Source organism: Podarcis melisellensis (assembly GCF_964234715.1).
Source record: "Podarcis melisellensis genome assembly, chromosome: 14".
NCBI lineage: Eukaryota > Metazoa > Chordata > Lepidosauria > Squamata > Lacertidae > Podarcis > Podarcis melisellensis.
The window spans coordinates 23457619-23476900 of NC_138546.1; the positions used below are offsets into that span (position 1 = coordinate 23457619).

A 19282-nucleotide genomic window follows, 5' to 3' on the forward strand; every position below is an offset into this window, starting at 1 on the left:
GGTGGGAGATAGGGCAGCTGAGTGCACAGGGACTCCTTCCTTCCTTCTGCTCTTTTTCAGATGTCTGCTGTCTATGCAGAACTGGAAACCAGGCTGACCACTGGCTTTGGAGGGAAGCTGGGCAACTTAGCCATGCACAGGACATCACCTCCCATTCCAGAGCAAGGAAACCCAGCAGGTGAAAATATACTCCCCACCCTCCTTGTGTCTTTGCTTGGCAGCAGAAGCAACTTGTGAATTTGAGATGGTGCACATAACGCATCACAAAAGTCAGAGGACTGGTGCATGCTGGGATAATTCCACCCATATAGTTTTCAGATCAAGGGAAGCGATAATACCACTCTATTCAACTGTTTGGTCAGACCCCACCTGGAGCCCTGTGTCCTGTTCTGGGCACCCCAGTTTAAGAAGGATATTGACAAGCCGGAAGGAGGAGTGCAGAGGAGGGTGACCAAGATGATCAAGGGTCCAGAAACAAACCCTTGTGAGGAACAGTTAAGGGCTGTGTCTTTCTGCAGCTCCAAAAGGGAGGATAGATGTACCCAAAAATCCTGGTGAATTTTCAGGAGCACTTAAAAAAAAATGCAAACAGATGCAGAAGTATGAAGAGCTCAGCATTGAGTTGGAAGAACGAAAAACCCGAATCAGCAGATTCACTCATCCCAACTTGGCACCAAGTTTGCTTGTTTTTTTTTTAAGATGCCACAAGTTTAGCTGTATGGGATCGACTGGGATGGCTATAGCCATTATTTATTTATTGTATTGCTTTCCCACCTTTTCTCTCTCTAAGGTGCTCAAAGTGGCACAAATAGTTCTTTCCCTCCCGATTTATTCCCCACAACAACCCTGTGAGGTAGGTTAGGCTGAGAGGCAGCGACTGGGCTGAGGTCACCCAATGAGCTTTATGTCAAATGGGGATTTGAACCCGGGTCTCCCAGGTTCTAGTCTGACACTCTAACCACTACACTACGCTGTCTCTGCACACTAACTCCCTTCTCTGTCTCTGCAGTGATTTGATTCCATTCCAAGGTCTGCACATGTGGACATTCTGCAAACTCAGAGCCATAATTATTGGCTGTCCCACCCACTTTGCAGGGCAAAGCCAAATCCAATGGAACCATTTTGTTCTCTTTCCATCCCCCTGCAGGTGTGCGGAAGTCGGGCCTGAGCATCTCCTGGCAGAACGACCACCCTCCACCCGAGCGCTATTACCACTCGCACGGTGGGATCCCCTCCCCCTGCAGCACCGAATCCAACCCCTACGTCAGCCTGGACTGCAGCCCCGCCCCGTCCCCGAAGCACGCAGGCTACGCCCTCAGCCCGCTCTCCCGGAGGAAGAAGCTCTTCACCTTCTCCCGCCCGCCACGCAGCCGGGATACGGACCGCTTCCTGGACGCTCTGAGTGAGCAGCTGGGGCACCGGATCACCATTGTGGATGACTTCCTCACGCCTGAGAATGACTACGAGGAGGTGAGAGAGAGAGGGTGGCGCTTTGCTTCTGCAGTAAAAAGTGCTGGGGGAAAGCTTCCTTGGCAAGTCTTCACCCTCTAGCCGGGAACTTTGCCCTCTGCCACCCATCCCTGCACCCAGCAATTTGGATGGTGTAGGTGGGGAATGCTGAAACATGGTGGAATGGGCATCCCATAATGCTTCAACCTGTGGGCAAAACCAAGGCGATGCCCGGGGGCATTGTGGTTTGGTGCATATAGGATATAGGGTGAAGACCCATGGAATAAATTTGACTACAGTTTGCATATGCTAATTTATTTGTATGGAGGCCTCTCGATAAATGAAGGCTGGTAACTGGTGTAATAATAATAATAATAATAATAATAATTTCAAATTATATCCTGCTCTTACTCCCAAAGGTTCCCAGGACAGCAAGCATATCAGCAACAATATTATTGATTGATATTGATTGCAGGGGGTTGGGCTAGATGATCCTTTGGGTCCCTTCCAACCCTGCAGACTATCTTCAAGGGCAGTCCCATCCCCGCACAGGGCAATGCAGTAACCCAGACAGGATGCCAACAGAGCACGGGCACCCAAGGCCAGGCTTGCCCAGACCAGGAACTGTCCTGTATGCAAGTTTGTTTTTACAATGAAGCCCCCTTCCCACTAGCCAACGAAGGGAGGTGCAGGAGATAACAAGGCCCAGTACAAATGGTGTTGGCCTCTGTCCCCCTGGGCCACCCCTTAACAATGCCAATGGCATCCTTTGGCATCCCAGAACCCCTCTTGGGAAAGGCATCTTCTGGTGCTCTGGAGCTACCTCTTGAGATGACCCATCTATTTATTTATTGCATAGAATTTATACACTGTTTGATTGGTTTGGGTTGTTTTTTTTTAAAAAAACCCCTCAAAGCAGAATGAAACAATAAAATCATCAGCAAGAACAACTCTGTAAAACAGAGGACAAAATCAACAATAAACTGAAAGCAGATTAAACCACACACCAGCATTCTCCACCTCTGGGTAAAGGTAAAGGGACCCCTGACCATTAGGTCCTGTCATGGCCGACTCTAGGGTTGCGGTGCTCATCTCGCTTTACTGGCCGAGGGAGCCAGCGTACAACTTCCGGGTCATGTGGCCAGCATGACTAAGCCGCTTCTGGCGAACCAGAGAGCGCCGTTTACCTTCCCGCAGGAGCGGTACCTATTTCTCTACTTGCACTTTGAGGTGCTTTCAAACTGCTAGGTTGGCAGGAGCAGGGACTGAGAAACGGGAGCTCACCCTGTCGCCGGGATTTGAACTGCCGGCCTTCTGATCGGCAAGTCCTAGGCTCTGTGGTTTAACCCACAGCGCCACCCGTGTCCCCCACCTCTGGGTAGGCTTGTCTAAACACTAGAGTTTTCAAAAGGTGCCGTAAAGGTGAACAGCAAAGGTGCCTGCCTGACATCCGTCGGCAGGGAGTTCCAGAGTGCTTTAGCCATCTAATCTCTTGTCTTTCTCTCCCCAGATGAGTTTCCACGACGACCAAGGCAGCTTCGTCACCAACGACATGAGCAGCGCCAGCGAGTACCTGAGCAGCAGCGAAGGCAGCTCCTTGACCTACTCCACCTTGTCCGATCACATTCCTCCGCCCCCCATCAGCCCACCCCCACTCCCGCCTCCGCTGCACTCCCACGAGCCCAAAGAGGAGCACCGGAGCATCGAGGCCGTGAAGAAGACTCCCTCCTCCTCCTCCTTTCCCTCCTCCTCCTTTCCCTCCTCCTCCGCCCCCCATCCCAAGCCCCCAGACAGCCACTCTCAGCAAGCCCCTCCACCCCCTCCCCCTCCCCTGCCCCCTCCGGTTCCCTGTGTTCTTCCTCCAGTGACTCAGGGCATCATTCAGCGCAGGAACGAGTCCAAGCACATGAGCGTCAAGCGGCTGCGCTGGGAGCAGGTGGAGAATTCCGAAGGCACCATCTGGGGACAGGTAATGTTGAGGATGCTCCATCCAGTTGCATTGAAAAGCACATCTCCCCCTGTACCACATCCACCCACTTGGTTTGCACTCTCTGAAATAATAGACAGACTGAACCACAACCATCCTTTGAGATTTGCTCATCTCTGAATGTTGCGATCCAATTTTCCAGCTGAGTAATGTGTGGAAAAATGCAGGGCAGTCCAACGTTTCATATCAAGCGGGCCACAAGAGTACTTTGTGGGTGGTGTTTGTTTGTTTACTTTGGGGGGGCCCACAAACCTCCACATTTGTAGCTGAGGAGAAGTGCCCCAAATGTATAGCAAGAGGCTGGAGCTGTCCTTGTGGTCTGCAAGAGACAGACGAACATTGCAGATAGCAAATCACTGTATCAAACTGTCTTGGAGGCTGCTCTCTCCAGCCACTTCCAGACTCAGCTATGATGTTGCTCCTCTCTGCAGGGGAGGTGTGCGTGTGTGTGTGTGTGTGTGTGTGTATCCCAGTGGTTGACCCCAAACTGCCAGATAAAGGCTTGCTTGAGCACCATCCAAGTCCCTCTTGTATGCTTCTGATATGGAAGAAAGAGCATGTTTACCCTCTGCTCTTGGCCTCTGGAATCCTTGACCATGCCTTTTCCTTGCGCAGCTTGGAGAAGACTCGGACTACGACAAACTGAGCGACATGGTCAAATACCTCAACCTGGAGTTGCATTTTGGAACCCAGAAGCCAGCGAGTGAGTCCTCCATCTGTCTGTCTCTCTCCGCAAGCACCGGCAGCCCTCATCTGCCAGATGCAGCTGGGGGTGGAGGGAGAGAAACAAGAGCCGAGCCAATCTCGTCTTGGGGATCTTCCCAGAGTCCCCTCCATGGTCCTGAGATGGGCGCATAATTTGCACAATGGCTGCTTGTGAACTCTTGTCAAACTCTGTTGCTGCCCAATCCCCTTTGGCTGTTGACGTGGGAGAAGCATGACCATCTCCTTGTCATTGTCTTCTCTCCAAGGGGGTGGTTTTCTCTTTAAGGGGATTGTCTTCCCTCTGTGTTTCAGTGGGTGGGGGCTTCCTTTGTTTTCTCTGTCCCATCATCCTGGTGTCTTGTGCATCCTCCCCTTTTGGGTGGGCTGCCAGGCCAAGCCCACCTTCATGTCCTTGAGTCATAAATTGAGAAGATGTGAGGGTGGCAACCGTGGAAAAGGCAGATTCCACACTAGGAATCGTAAGGAAAGGAGCTGGAAATAAAAACTGCCAACTTCATAATGCCATTCTACATATCTGTGGTGCAACCACACCTGAGATACTGTGTGTAATTCTTGTCTCCTCACCTCAAAAGAGGACATTGCAGAGTTGAGAAAGGTCCAGGAAAAGGAAAACCGGAATGATCAAGGGGGTGGAGCAACTCCCCTATGAATAAGGGTTGCAATGTTTGGGACTTTTTAGTGAGTCAGGGGTGATAGGTGGTGCTGTGGTCTAAACCACTGAGCCTCTTGGGCTTGCTGATCGGAAGGAACCTAGCAGTTCGAAAGCATGTCAAAGTGCAAGTAGATAAATAGGTACCACTGCGGCGGGAAGGTAAATGATGTTCCCGTGTGCTCTGGCTTCAGTCACAGTGTTCCGTTGCACCAGAAGTGGTTTAGTCATGCTGGCCACATGACCCGGAAAGCTGCCTGTGAACAAACACCAGCTCCATTGGCCTGAAAGCTAGATGAGCACTGTGTCCCGCACTACTCTCTGCTAAAGGGATGTGGGTGGCACTGTGGTCTAAACCACAGAGCCTAGGGCCTGCCGATCAGAAGGTTGGCAGTTCAAATCCCTGTGATGGGGTGAGCTCCCATTGTTCGGTCCCAGCTCCTGCCCACCTAGCAGTTCAAAGGCACATCAAAGTTCCAGTAGATAAATAGGTACTGCTCTGGTGGGAAGCTAAGCGGTGTTTCCATGCGCTGCTCTGGTTCGCCAGAAGCAGCTTAGTCATGCTGGCCACATGACCCGGAAGCTGTACGCCGGCTCCCTCGGCCAATAAAGTGAGATGAGCGCCGCAATTCCAGAGTCGTTCGCAACTGGACCTAATGGTCAGGGGTCCCTTTACCTTTACCTCTCTGCTAAGGAGCAGGGGGCTAGTGGGGGTACAGCAAAGGTGAAGAGGCTTGGCAGGTGAATGAGAGAAGCCGAGGGGACTCTCTTGAGGTAGAAGCACTGCATGTGGGATCCCCAGGTGGAGAAATAGGAAGAAGAGTGGGTGAGCCGTGATAGGACCGGGGTCTGGGATTTCCTGTGTATCTGACGTCTTGTCTTGCCTTTTGCAGCCGTGTCCTTCTTTCTCCAGCCGGGGGTGGGCAAGCTCAGGACGGCGCTCAAGGACCCCCACCCAGCATGCAAACTTCCAGCCCTGCAAGCTCCGTTTGTTTCCATCCCATCCTGATCCCATCCGCTTCTTTTTCTCTCTCTCTTCTCCCGAATCCCTCCGACCCCTGTCCTTATCTCTGATTAAATCTTTCAGTTTCTCTTCCAGAGCCGAGCCCCCTGCCAGAGTCCTTGAAAAAGAAAGATGTGGTTGAGATTCTGTCACACAAAAAGGCCTATAACACATGTAAGTAGCGCCTGGTGAAGGACGCAGCAGGTCCAGGGGCCGAGAGGCAGGCAGGTAAACGAGAGAGACAGATGTATGAGCCAATACCAGTTGGGGTCTCTTTTGGCAGGACTCAGGGGGTGGGGCTGGGGACTGTGATATTTTTAGGGGTGCCAATCCCCTGAGGCACTGCAAGGTCTTCTGGTGCTCCCCTTGTGGGTTGGGGAACATTAAAGGTGAGGAAGAAATGTGCACAGATTGTGTTTTTAAAGGGAACCAACCTAATTCATGGTTCCCGAACCAAAACACCTCCCACAATGCAGTTCCCCCTTGCTTGAATTTTGCAATGCACTTTGCCAACCAAATATATACTGTGCCGGTTAGGGTAAAGTGAACACAAAAATGCATATATTTGTGAAAATAACCAAAACAGGCCACATATGGGGAAATTGGACTCAAAAATGTTCATATTTCCTGAAACTTCAGCATGCATAAGTATTTTCATGCAGATTTACAAATATAAAATAAAGCATGGCCTCTAAGTCCTACACAAAATAGACCCATTGAAATGAATGAGTCTCAGTTAGCTAGGCCTACTAACTTCAGTGGGCTTACTCTGAGTAGGACTAACACCCCAAAATCCTGGTGTGAAAATGGGGGGGGGGAGAGGAATGGGCAAGACAGGGAAGAAAATGAGAACCTGAGATGGGCAGATTTGTCTGTCCTTTCCCTGGGTGGACCTGTGCTCTGGCCCAGCCTATCAATTCTGGGTTGGAAATCCTTGGCAGGGCGCCCACCCCGCTCTTCTTCTCTGCCCAGCCATCTTAATTGCCCACCTCAAGCTCTCCCACATCGAGCTGCGCCAAATCCTCTTGACCATGGAGAGCGACCGCCTGGAGGCTTCTCACATCAAGCAGCTGCTGCTCTATGCGCCTGACGCAGAGGAAGTGGAGCAGTACCACAATTACCAGGGCAGCCTCAGCAAACTCAGTGAGCCGGACCAGTTTGTACTGCAGGTGAGTCTAAGCCATCTACCCTATAAAAAGCAGTCTTCAGAATACCAGTTTGCAATACCCACTAAGGAAGATAACAACACAATAAAATTCAGAAAGCAACAAACAAATGCACATGCATTCAAAATCCAATTCAAACTATTTCGTTTAATTAATGCAACAAAGTGGATGAGATTGATCCAGTGAACCCAGCTTTTCAAAGTCTGATAGTCATTTACCCTTCCAACACCTCTCTGCCACCCCCTTGCCTCTTAGCAACCCCCTAGCTAATCTCATTGCCCTCCCCAGGGGGCACTACTGTCCACTTTGTGAACCACTAGTCTAAACCAGGGTTTCCCAAACTTGGGCCTCCACCTGTTTTTGGACTACAGTTCCCATCACCCCTGATCACTGGTTCTGCTAGCTAGGGATGATGGGAGTTGTAGTCCAAAAACAGCTGGCGACCCAAGTTTGGGAAACTCTCGTCTAAACCAAGGTGCTACACAAAGGCAGGAAGTTGGCCCAGTCTCATGGCAAGGAGGGAGAGTGTCAGTCTGGCTGCATTGGGGGGGGGGGCGGCTGTGACTCACAGGGCTATGAACGGATTCAGGCCAGGTGTGTAGTTCATCAAAAGATGTGAGATTTGTCTATTCTTCAAAACACACCCACACATGAGACATAAGCACTCACAAGCTCCTGAGCACTCACCCTGATCTGTTTCGGCAAAAGTTGTGCAGAGATTAGGCCATTCTTGATCTCTATTGATCAGCCATCCTTAACTGTTTGTGGGTAGGTTAAATGACATTGAACATTCATGCTCATTTGCTTATGGGGTGTTTCTATGTATTTCTGTCAATCATTTGCTTGTCCCACACTTTTCAATGCACTTCCCCATTATTTCTTAACCACAAAAAGTCAGTCTATTTTTTCCAGGTAGATTTCTTGCACAAGGGCAGCAGAATGCTTTAATCCACTTTAATTGGCCGAATTGGCACACTGCAAATTACTAACAGTTTGGAGACTCCCGTAAATGCTTTTCAAGCTGGATCTATTCCCTTCTGACATTAAGGTCTGGAGAAGCTCACTGACAAAGAACTGGGAGGGCGAATCCCATTCAGTTTGCAGTTAAAGGCCTGTGTCATGCTTTCTGAAACTGTTATGCAAACCAAAGCACAGCAATCCTTCAAAATTCATACTTCTCTGAATTTTGCAGCCCAGTTTTCCAGCCCAGTAACGTGTACTAAAACACACTGGTAAAGCATGCATTAAATGTGTATGTTAGTGAAAATAACACACAAAATCACACTCTGTTAAGGCAAACTGCCTTGCAAAAATATGTATGTTAGGATAAATTTGCAGATGAATTTTCATATGAGGATTTCTGCAAACTAATGTAGAAAACTACACTTAAGATTGGATAAACGAGTAACTGAAATTGATAGATCCACCCATTTTTGCTGACTTTGAGATAACCAAGATATGTTTCTATTAAACACCCTTGTCACTTCGTCTATAAAGCAAATGTGGGGATGGTCAATTGAAAGAAGGGCCGGCTAGCCCTTGGTTCAGGGGCCTGATCTAGCAAAGCATTTTTTCCCTGCCCTGCCCAGACCTCAGCAATTTTGGTGGTAGCGAAAAGAGATGGTGGAATAAAGTGGGGACTCCCCTCCCTGTTCCCTTCCTCCTTCCTCTTCCAGATGCTTTTGGTACCCGACTACAAGACCCGCCTGCGCAGCCTCCACTTCAAGACCACCCTGCCGGAGAAGATGGAGGAGCTCACAGCCAGCTACGAGTGCATCTACAACGCCTCCCTGGAGCTGAAGAACAGCAAGAAGCTGGCCAAGATCTTAGAGGTCAGGAGAGCTGGTTTTGTTGCTTGTGTGCACCACCAGGGGGCAGCCGCTTCTCACTCAGCCAGAGTTTGGTGGCTCCTTCCCTCCTGGTTCCAGGGGTGGCAGGGCTTCACAACTCTAGGCATTTAGAATGCAAACGGGCAAACTCACTTCTTACCCGGCATTTTTATTACTCCAGAATGGTCCTCCCATGTTTTTCCAGTGCTTTTTTTTTGAGAAATCTGGCAAAGGAATGGAACAGAAGCACAATCCTGGAGCGATTGTGCATCTTTTTTTTTTTTTGCAAAGGACTGCTCCTTCAACAACAACATCATCATTTTTAATTTGTATACCGTCTTTCTACCTTACAATACTCAAGGCGGTTTACAAGCTGAAGAAACAAAAAATGTACATCTTAAAACAATCTAATGCAAATACAAAAATGTGATAACGAAACATAACTTTAGAGCAAACAACCTACATCAAATAAGTAACATTCAACAATCATTGGAGTAGTATAAAATAATATCAGCATATAAAAGTTACAGAAATTCACCCTTAACAGTTACGGTAAATAATTTCTAGACTATAATCAATAAAACAACGGCAAGCCACAGTGCATGAAATAATACAATACAAATTGAGAAGCAGAGACTAGAGGGTGGAGCAAGGCTGGCGTAAAGAGGCCTTGCCTGATGGAGTCTCTCCTTGACATGGGAATGGAAAAAAATGCAGTCCAAAATGCCCCCTTTCTTTTCAGCTGAGCTTTGCTGGGATGCAGGTGCAGCCAGGGAGAGCTTTGGCTAGCCTGCACTCTCCTTCCCCACCTCCCCACCCAGCCCGCTTTCTAAAATAAAAATAAAAATCTTGTGAGTAAAAAATTATGTGAGAGAAGAAGGACTGTAGCTCAGTGGTAGAGCAGCTGTTTCACATACAGAAGGCGCCAGGTTCAATCCCCAGCTGGACCTCAAGGTAGGACCTGTGGGGAATACCTCCCACCTGAGACCCTGGCGAGCCACTGCCAGTCAGTGCAGACAATACTAAGCTAGATGGACCATGGTCTGACCAAGTATGTGTGTCAGCTTCCAATGTTCCTCCTCCAGTCTCAGAGGCTCAGGTGGTGGCAGTCCAGGACAGGGCCTTCTCTATGGTGGCTCCTTAAGTTGTGGAACTCCCTCCCTACAAAGGTGTGCCTAGCACCTTCATTATACAGTGTTTGGAGAATGCTGAAGATGCGCCTCTTTACCCTGGCTTTTGACACTGGGAGGTGTATGTTTTTAAGATGCACCTTATTTTTAAGTTTGTAAGTAGCTTCAAATTGTTTTTAATATGGAGTTTTTTATAATAGATTTTTATTGAATTTCCTTTTTTATATATAAATTAACTTCAAATTGAATAATTACATTGTTTCATGTATTGACTTCCCACCCAAACCTCCATAGCGTTTTGGTTCAAGACCTTTTCTACTGCATTGTATAGCAAACTCTCCTCTTTTACAGAAACCCGTCTCATACAATTACTTTATCGTTTTTCTTCCGCTGCTCCTATCTTGAATTCTGCCCTGTCAAATTTCATTTGTCTGGTTTACGTTTTTCAAATAGTTCGCAAAAGGCCTCCATTTTACTCTAAAAAGTTCATTATTTCAATCTCTTAATGTTGCTGTCAACTTTGCCATTTCCACATAGTCCAATTCATTAAAGTTTTTAATATAGTATTTTAACGCTGCAAAGTGTAACCCATTCTGGAACCTTTGGGTGAAGGCCGGGCAATAAGTAATTAAATAATGTCCCTTATTTAAAGCTGCCCAATTTGCTGGCCATCAGAAGGGGTGAAGCACCCCTGCTCCTAACAATCTTCTCTTCTCCAAATCCTCAGTTCCCCAAGCTGTTTTCCTTCCATGGTGAGCAGCTCTGGGGCTTCGCCACACGTGTTCGTTCACCCGTAGTGTGTAGTTGGCCCCCCAAGCAAGAAAAAGAGGCCAGAGGACCTGGCAGGTCCCCAAACTATTCTTCACACCCACTGATGAGGCCACGAATCACGCCTGGTTAACAGCACAGCGTCCTCAGCCGGCTGTTGATTAACCCAAAAGTTATGTTCGAGATGTGGCATGCACGGGGTTCTCGCCCCATCCCCGTCTTCGTCTGCCCTTGGGACTCCTGGAGACATAAAGCTCATCTTTGACCCAAGGGAGGGATTACCAACTCACACAAATGCAGGGAGTCTTGGGGCAACAGCACAGTGAATGAAAGGTGACCAGAGGCAGAGGTCTTTTCTTCTGGGTCTCTTCCCAGCCTTCCGTAGCTTAATAATAATAATGCTTTATTATTTATACCCCACCCATCTGATTGGGTTGCTCCAGCCACTCTGAATGGCTTCCAACATATATAAAAACATAATAAAAGCTTCCTTATGCATGGCTGCAAGTCTACAATTCTGTGAGCAGCTTCTCCTGAACAAATTCTTGATGGGATTTAGCATGTTTGGTGTTGCAGGGAAATCTATCTGGGCGTGGACTGGAAGGTGATCCGAGCAGCTGGTGTGTTTTCAGCTCCTTGTGTAGCAGAAGTCAGTCCAATTTGTGAAGACAATGAAAATGCGTTGTACAGAATTGGACCTCGGTCTTGAGTAGACCACCCTTTGCCAACCTGATTTACTCCCAGTGGTTTGGACTACAACTCCCATCAGCCCCAGCCAGCATGACTCTAGGTTGCTGGGGTTGCTGGGAGTTGTAGTCTGAAGTGTTTGAAGGCCACCATGTTGTGGGAGGTTCTACCTCAGGGTTGGAAAGAGAGGAGGCCCCTTTGATAGGCTACTCACAAGAAATTCCCTTTGCAGTTTGTGCTGGCCATGGGCAACTACCTGAATCATGGGCAACCGAAGACCAACAAAACAACCGGCTTTAAGATCAACTTCCTCACTGAGGTAAGTGGAGTTGAAGCAGCATCCCTGAATTGCAAGGGGCTGGGTCCCTTCCAACTTGACAGTTTTGGGATTCAATGAGCCCTCCGAGGGGAGAGGCATTCTCTCTTGGCTGATGGCATGAGTGGCGGTCCCTGGACCTGGGGGCCAAAATGCGGCCCTCAAGGTTTATCTGTCAGGCCCGCATCCCCAGGCCACACCTCTCACCAGCTCAAGTGCCTTTGCCTGGGCTGGTATGTGTCCTCAAGCAGGGTGATGCTTCTTGCTTCCTGGGCAGAGGATGGAGAGAGATGAGTGCATTTGTAGAAACCTCAGGCTTCTGTGTGGGCAAAATATTCGCTTTCAAGATACTCTCTGCTACAGTCGTCAACCAGAAGTCCAGATGGGGAAGAGGGTGGTGCTTGTGCCCATTTAATAGCTGCAAAGGACTAGGGATTTCCCCTGGTCTAGCCTGCCTTGCAAGTTTCATCTGCTGAAATCATCAACCTCTGCGCAACAATTGCTTGTGAAATGTATATCCCGCCCTTCTTCCCAATAGGGAACTCAGTGTGGTTCAGAACAAATAGGAAAGACAAACCCACAGCCTTTCTCAACCTGTGGGTCCCCAGATGTTGTTGAACTACAACTCCCATCACCCCTAGCTAGCAAGGCCAGAGCTCAGGGATGATGGGAGTTGTAGTCCAACAACATCTGGGGACCCACAGGTTGAGCCTTAGAACATTTCACATTTAAATCACAATCAGCTCATGAAATAGTTGCAGATTATTACCACAGTGCAATTCACCAGCAAATCAAAGGGGCAGGAACTGCCCTGTCCTCTTATTCCTGCTTGCCCTGAGGTTTGACTAGATGACCCTATAGGTCACTTCCAGCTTTAGTTCTACGATTCTTTTGCACCCATGTGGACTAGAAGCTTTGATGCAGTGGCAAATGCCTGCGCCGAGTCAGCTACATTCTCAGGCTGAGCTGCTTGTGGCCTGAAGTTCCCCTGGCAGCCTTCACTTCCAGCCCTCCACCTTTCCTTTGCTTTCTTCCAGCTGAATACCACCAAGACTGTCGATGGAAAATCCACCTTCCTGCACATTCTTGCCAAATCCCTTAGCCAACATTTCCCAGAACTCCTGGGCTTTGCCAAGGACCTGCCCACCGTGCCACATGCTGCCAAAGGTAAAACGGAGGAGGATGGAGTACCTAGGAAACAGGGGCTCTGCAGATGGTTTAGACGACAACTCCCATCAGCTCCAGCCAGCTGTGCCATCCTGGGAGTCACGGAGGTTATAGACCAAAACATCTGGGGGGCATCAAGTTGCAGGAAGGCTGCCTAGCCCTTGTTTTGGTCAATAGAAAAATGCCTAGTCTTGAGCCAGGAGTTTAGTCCAACTGGTGCAATATTGTTGACACTGACTGGAAGCAGGAGCTTTCCAGAGTTTCAGACAATCCTTCTATTGGCACAAGGATTTAAACTTGTGCAATGGAACTCGCCTCCTTAAATCTGTCCTGGGGTTTCCTGCACTCTCTGGAGCAGATTTGGGGAGCGGGGAGATGGGGTGGGGAAGTTCCATTGCCCAAGCTTAAAACCTTATGCTGATTTGCACTATATTGGATGCCGTAGGGATCGCCTGAACCCTTCTATGCCAGCTCAATCAGTGAGATAATTTGTAAGAGCATTGGCCGTCATTCCGTAGGTTGGCAAGGCTCATGCAACATAGAAACCAAGCCCTTTGAGGCATGCTTTGCTGCTTCTGCTCTCATGTGTCTTTGTCACATGACACAGCCCAGTCCGGTGGAATGCTCTGCCACTAGAAATTCAGCAGGTGCCTTCTGTGCCAGCTTTTAAATGCTTGCTGATAACTTTTCTATTCTGCCAGGCCTATGCAAGCAATTAAGAACACATCTTTCCATGATGGTTAGTTGATATAAGGTTTAAACTTTTTAATGGTGTGGTTCCGTGTTTTTATCGCTATAAACCACTTCGATGTACATTTTTAATGACACAGTGGTATGCAAATATCTTTTATGAACCAACCAGCAGCCAAAAAGCCCATAGTTTACTCATTTCCAGGTTAGTTTTCCCCAACGCACACTTTCTAGTGGTGAACTCGTCATAGGAAAGAAGGAAATCAGAAACCAGGAAGAGAATAATTTCAAGAAGGAATGAAGAAAATTTATAATGTATTTAAGAGAACATTGTAAACAACTAAAAACTTTGGTAGGATTTGAGTAATGCTTGTAATTTTTTTAACAAATTAGAGAAAATAAGATAAGCGGCAGGGGAAAAATGGTAACCACGGAAGGGCCAAGGAAAGTCAAAGGATGCAGAGAATTCTAAATGAAGAGGTGAACGATGTGCTTGAATTTAAATTTGTTATGTAAAACTTAATAAAACATTTTTTTTAAAAAAAAGGGAAAGAAGGGGACATATCTGTCAGAATCCTCTTCTCTCTACTGCTTTTTCTTCCCCAGTGAACCAGAGAACATTAATGGCTGACCTCCACGACCTCCACACCACCATTGCTGAGATTGAGGTTGCCTGCCAGAACATGGGGGATTCCCCGGAGGACAGGTTTGCAACAGTGATGGATGTATCCTTTGGTTGAAATGGCCAGGGGGCTGCGGACATCCTCTCCAGCCCAGGGGCATAGCTTGGGGTGGGGGCAGGGGCGCTATAGCCCTGGGCACTCACAGGAATCCCCCATTCTGTCCTGCCTGCCACCAGGGGTCTCTGTGCCCTGGAGCCCAGCCTGGCCTTGCTGCCACGTCCCCGGTCTCCTTGCTGAATGGCCACACAGCCAGCATCAGGGGGAGTCGCCTGCCAAGGGCCACGTCGGCCCCTCAAGGCTCCGCCTGCTTCCATCCTGATTTGCTTGCAGGGTATCTTCCCATGAACCATTTGTTTATCTCACATTTTCCAACACATTTCTCTGTCACTTCCCGATGTGCAAAATGCTGGATTCAGTTTCAAAGTGGATTTGTTGTGCTGCGGAGACAGAGCAATTCAATCCTCTTTAATTGCACAAACCCAAGTCTACGTTATGCACTCAAATTCCTCCTGCAAAATAGTGACACTGAACAGACCCTTTCTATTCATATCAATTTGGCCCCTGCAGGGGCTTTGTTAGCAGGAGCCCCCCTGGGGCATGGACCCCCCCTCAAAACCTTTTCACTATTGCCCCCAAGCATTTCTGAATTTGGGGGGATTTTAATTGGAGGTGCTCTTGATACCTAGGTAGGATATTAATTTGAGTGAATACAATAGTCTGAAATGATTTTATCTGGAGATGATTTGGAAGTAATAAGTGGGGGGAGAAATATTTAAAGAGGAGCTAATCTGGAGTGATTTAGGGTAAAGTGCAAATTAACCAAGGAAATGAGTGAGTGTGATTTCGATGGGGAATCAGGTGGCTTCTGCTGCCTGTGACATTTAAAAGCCTAAATTTGCACCTGTTCATATAAATTGGCATTTGATTTTATGCTAGTTTTATGGAATGAACCTTTTTAGTGCTTAGCAACACTTCTGGGCTCCCATGTGCATCCCTGTGCATAAAATGGCGGTGGGTTTGTTTTCTTTATCTCATAATTGGGATAAATGGAGTGGGGGGCTGCTTGGAGTCTGTTTCCTGTGGTCAGTTCAGTGGTTCTCCTCCTAAGTACTGGCAGCCCAGGTATGCAGAGACAGTGGCAGAGTTTATCCTCCTTAGCCACCCTCCTCAAGGCCTTCCTGGAAAGTGCTCATCCCACCATCCAGTCCCTGAGTGACCTCCAGCACAGAGCCATGGATGAGTTTGGCAAAGTTTTGTCTTTCTTTGGGGAGGACTCCAAAGCCACAACCTCTGAAGCATTCTTCGGCATTTTCGCCGAATTCATGAGCAAGTTTGAGGTTTGTTTCCAACTTACAAATAATACATTTTTTTTAATGCATTATTTCCATGCTACCTTTTGTGGCCACTGGCCTGGTCAGTACTGCTCACAATACCATAAAAACGCAGGACTGCATCCAACTAGGGAGAGTGGAGAATTCAGGCAAAGAGTGAAACGGGAGCAGAAATGGCTGAAGTTTGCTTAGTCGTCCCGTGCTCAGAACAGAAGTCGAACCAACAGATATGATTGGGATTCACTGTTGTTGTTGCAAGCAAGCTGGTTCATTGCATTCACCGCACCACCCTTTGCATTGTTTTCTTGTACCAAAATAAATGGGATGGGAGAACAATAGTAACATAACTTACGTAATTAATTTTGTAAACTAAGTTGCACAGTTTCACTGCAGTGGACCGTGAGATGAATAATGTCACTTTTGGGAGAAGGTGGACTGCAGCAGAACGGAAACAGCACTGCTTGCGACAAATACAGGGCAGAAGGGGAAACTGTGTCTTCTTACACCTCCTATATCCAGCGTTAGTTCTACTCAGAGAGTAGGCCTTTCAAAATTAAAGGACCTAAGTGCGTCATGTCTATTATTGTTATTCAGACCCACTGAAATTAATGTTGGACGCATGTCATACAACCTGAAATGAAGAAAGACAGACGCACTTAATCATTAAAAAATATGTGTGCAGGAAGCTTCATCACGTGCAGGTGGTGAGGGGGGTTTCTGCTGGTTGGAGCAAATAGTTGGCTCTGCATGTGAAACCTCAAGAGTTAAGAAACAGCAGAGGACAGGACAGTCTTGGAGAAGGGCATCCTTTGCCAAACTGGGGCCTTCCAGATGTTTAGAATGACAAGTCCCATCGGCTGGAACAGCTGGAGTGACACACAGTTGAGCACCTGTATTGCAAGCAGAAGGTCCCAGGTTCAATCCCTGATGGCATCACCAGGTAGGGCAGGGAGAGAGTCCTTGCCTGGAACCCTGCAGTGCTACTGCCAGTCAGTGTAGACAATACTGAGTTGAAGGGACCAAAGGTCTGATTCAGTATAAGGCAGCTTCCAGCATTTGGGTCGCAATTTGCACAATGTGATTTACCAGAAGCCCTGAGTTGTCCCCTTTTGACTGGCAGGCCTCCTGTAGAGCTTAAGAGAAGCTTGCCATTGCACCAAAGGGGAAAGTCTTCCCTGTTGGACACCCCCTTGTGTGTTCTTCGCTTGGTCTTGTCTTTGGGGAACCCCCAGGGCTGCCTCTCACGCCTCCTCCTTCTCTCCCCGCAGCGCGCCTTCAGCGATGTGCAGGCTGGCGGTGAGCCCCAGTGCAGCCCCAGGATGACCCCGCCTCTTGCCTGGTGATACAACAGCCTGTCAGCCGTTAGGTGTGGCCAAGAGAAGATGAGGGGGCTGCATCTCTGCTTGGCTTGGGAACTGCCGGAGAGAGAGAGAATGAGGGACCATCACTTTGTGCTCTTTCTGGTGCTGGAGAAAACACCTCTGTGGCACCCCATTGTGGACCTGGAGGCCAGAGGGCAGGAAGCAGGAGTTGCATCAGTGGCCATGCTGGCTGTGGGACCCTCTGGGTGTCTGTGGCTTTCTACGAACTGTTCAAGGACCAGATTTTTTTCTCCCCTCCATTCAGGACCTGCATTCCTTCAGCCCACCCAATCCTAAGCCTGGCATGTTAGTGGATGGCCCAGGGCACTGAATCCCTGTGGGTTGTTGTGTTTTTTTAAAAGCCCTAGATCTCCCACTCTTTCTCTCCCCACTTCTTTTAAAGCATAAACCTTTTTGGAAAAAACTTTGCTTATAGGGAAACTGGACACACTGCCTAGTGCAGTACTGGCAAGACCCCAGACCCTCTCGCCATCCTAATTTGTGTGCGACCCAATCCACATATAGGGCACCAGGCCCAGAAAACCCTGTTTGGTATCTGGTAGCTCAGTGTAAGCCCTGACAGCAAGAGCAAGAAGTTTGGGCTTCCATTCCCCGAAAAGTTCAGCTTAAAATTTATTTGTATAAATCACCACATGCAAACCCTGTTCTGCACATTTGTATCACAGGGCTGGTTCTGGCAACACCCCTGCCCTGAGCTGTGAAACCCAGGACACAGAGAGGGACCGGCAGAACTGCCTTTCATTTCTCCCCTAAATTTCATGGGCCTTCATGAGGAGTCTGGCTTTTGGTTTCATCCAACCAGTTTACTGTTGCATCTGGGCAGGGCGGGAGGAGGGAGGTTTGTGCACCAATTCCCCAAATAGCTTCTCCTTGGGGAATTCTTTGATGCCCCTGGCAGGTATCTAAAGTTGCCTAGGCTGAGACGCTTTGCTCTTTCACCTCAGCTAGTCCTGGTTACCCTCTGGGCTCTGGAACCTGCTCCCAAAAAGGGGTGTCCATATCATCAGAAACACATCAGGCCAGTTGTCTGGGGAACGCTTCTGCCCCAACTGGTTCACCCTGGCAGATAAGACCAAAAGCATCCAGGACTGATCACTCCCTGAAGCTGCACTCTTCTCCCTGGGAAGGCTTCTGCCTCATCTGGTGCTCTCCATATGTTTTGGATGGCAACACCAGCCCACATGAGGGGCAGCAGGCTGGGGGATGCTTGCCTGGGCTGTGGCAAAGCCTCTTTCAGCACAGCAGAGCGAGTGGAGTTGCTCATTGCTCCATGAAATACAAGGAGCTGCCTTATACTGAGAGATGCTGTGTGCAGCCCAGGACCAAGCAGAAGCTTTTCTATTCCCCACCTACCCCACTTACTCTAGGTTCTCTTAGATGGAAATTAAACCCAGGACTTTATTTTATCTCCATCCCACCACCCGTTGTGCTTCAGGAAGAAGCCACCTTTCCCATGTAACCTTTTCTCTCTATGTCCCTCTGGAGGAAGCAGCTTCTTGGTAGCCTTGGCCAAAAGCACAGACTCGTCACCACCCAGTGCATTAACTACACTTGACCTTAGTGGGCTCTTGGGCTTTTCATTTTTTTTTAATTCTTCCGTTGTTGTTTTTAAACCCTGCCCAGCTGTACCATCCCCTCACTGCAAACTGTTTCGTCTTGCACTGCTTCAAGTGCCAGGTATTGGCGTCTCTCCTCGCCATAGCTGAGCCACCCGGGTTCCCATTTGTGGTTCGTCCAACCTTCCTCCAACCTGATGCCCTCCAGATATCTTGGACTACAACTCCCATCAGCCTTAGCTGGTGTGACCATATGATGCTAGGGCTGATGGGAGTTGGAGTTCAAAATATCTGGAGGGCGCTGGGTTACCAGGAAGGCTGACCAGTAACCAGCCTTGCCATGGATGATCTGTGCCGTGTCCAGCTGATCTTGTTCAAGGAGCTTTTCGAGGCTGTTGTATGACTGCTCTGACTTGACGTTGCAAAGTGACAGAGCCAGGTCCCCCTCTTTGCTTCCAGACAATATCTTCTTGTGATGTTTTTCAATGATTGAAGAGCTCCTATCAAGGACGATGTATATTTGCCCGGAGCTGAGTCTCCATCCAACTTGACATGCTCCCCTCCAATAAAGTGATGCTGTCCTTGCAGCAAAACCTTTTGCATGTGCAACGTTACATCACTTTGATCCCTGATATGAGACCAAGCCTCTAGACAGGGAAACTGTGGTTTGTTTCTGGAGCTGGCCAAAAGATTGCTGCAGTGCAAATGTGGTTTGGGTGGCATTCAGAGCTCTCGCTCTTTCTCTCTCTCAGTGGGTGGATGT

The 19282-nt window shown here is 48.5% G+C and overlaps 1 protein-coding gene across 4 annotated transcripts in view; it reads left to right on the forward strand.

Annotated features, from left to right (window-relative positions):
* The window catches only part of GRID2IP (Grid2 interacting protein), a 61500-nt gene extending 42383 nt beyond the window's left edge, over positions 1-19117 (forward strand). For all 4 annotated transcript variants that reach the window (XM_081888962.1, XM_081888960.1, XM_081888961.1 and 1 more), the window contains 12 exons: positions 61-178; positions 1148-1470; positions 2960-3418; positions 4052-4139; positions 5899-5988; positions 6787-6983; positions 8657-8812; positions 11627-11713; positions 12748-12877; positions 14174-14292; positions 15423-15587; positions 16850-19117. In XM_081888962.1, the coding sequence (XP_081745088.1) occupies positions 61-178; positions 1148-1470; positions 2960-3418; positions 4052-4139; positions 5899-5988; positions 6787-6983; positions 8657-8812; positions 11627-11713; positions 12748-12877; positions 14174-14292; positions 15423-15587; positions 16850-16924 (2007 nt within the window). In that variant the 3' untranslated portion in view covers positions 16925-19117. The remainder of the gene's footprint in view (positions 1-60; positions 179-1147; positions 1471-2959; positions 3419-4051; positions 4140-5898; positions 5989-6786; positions 6984-8656; positions 8813-11626; positions 11714-12747; positions 12878-14173; positions 14293-15422; positions 15588-16849) is intronic.
* Positions 19118-19282: the final 165 nt, after the last annotated feature.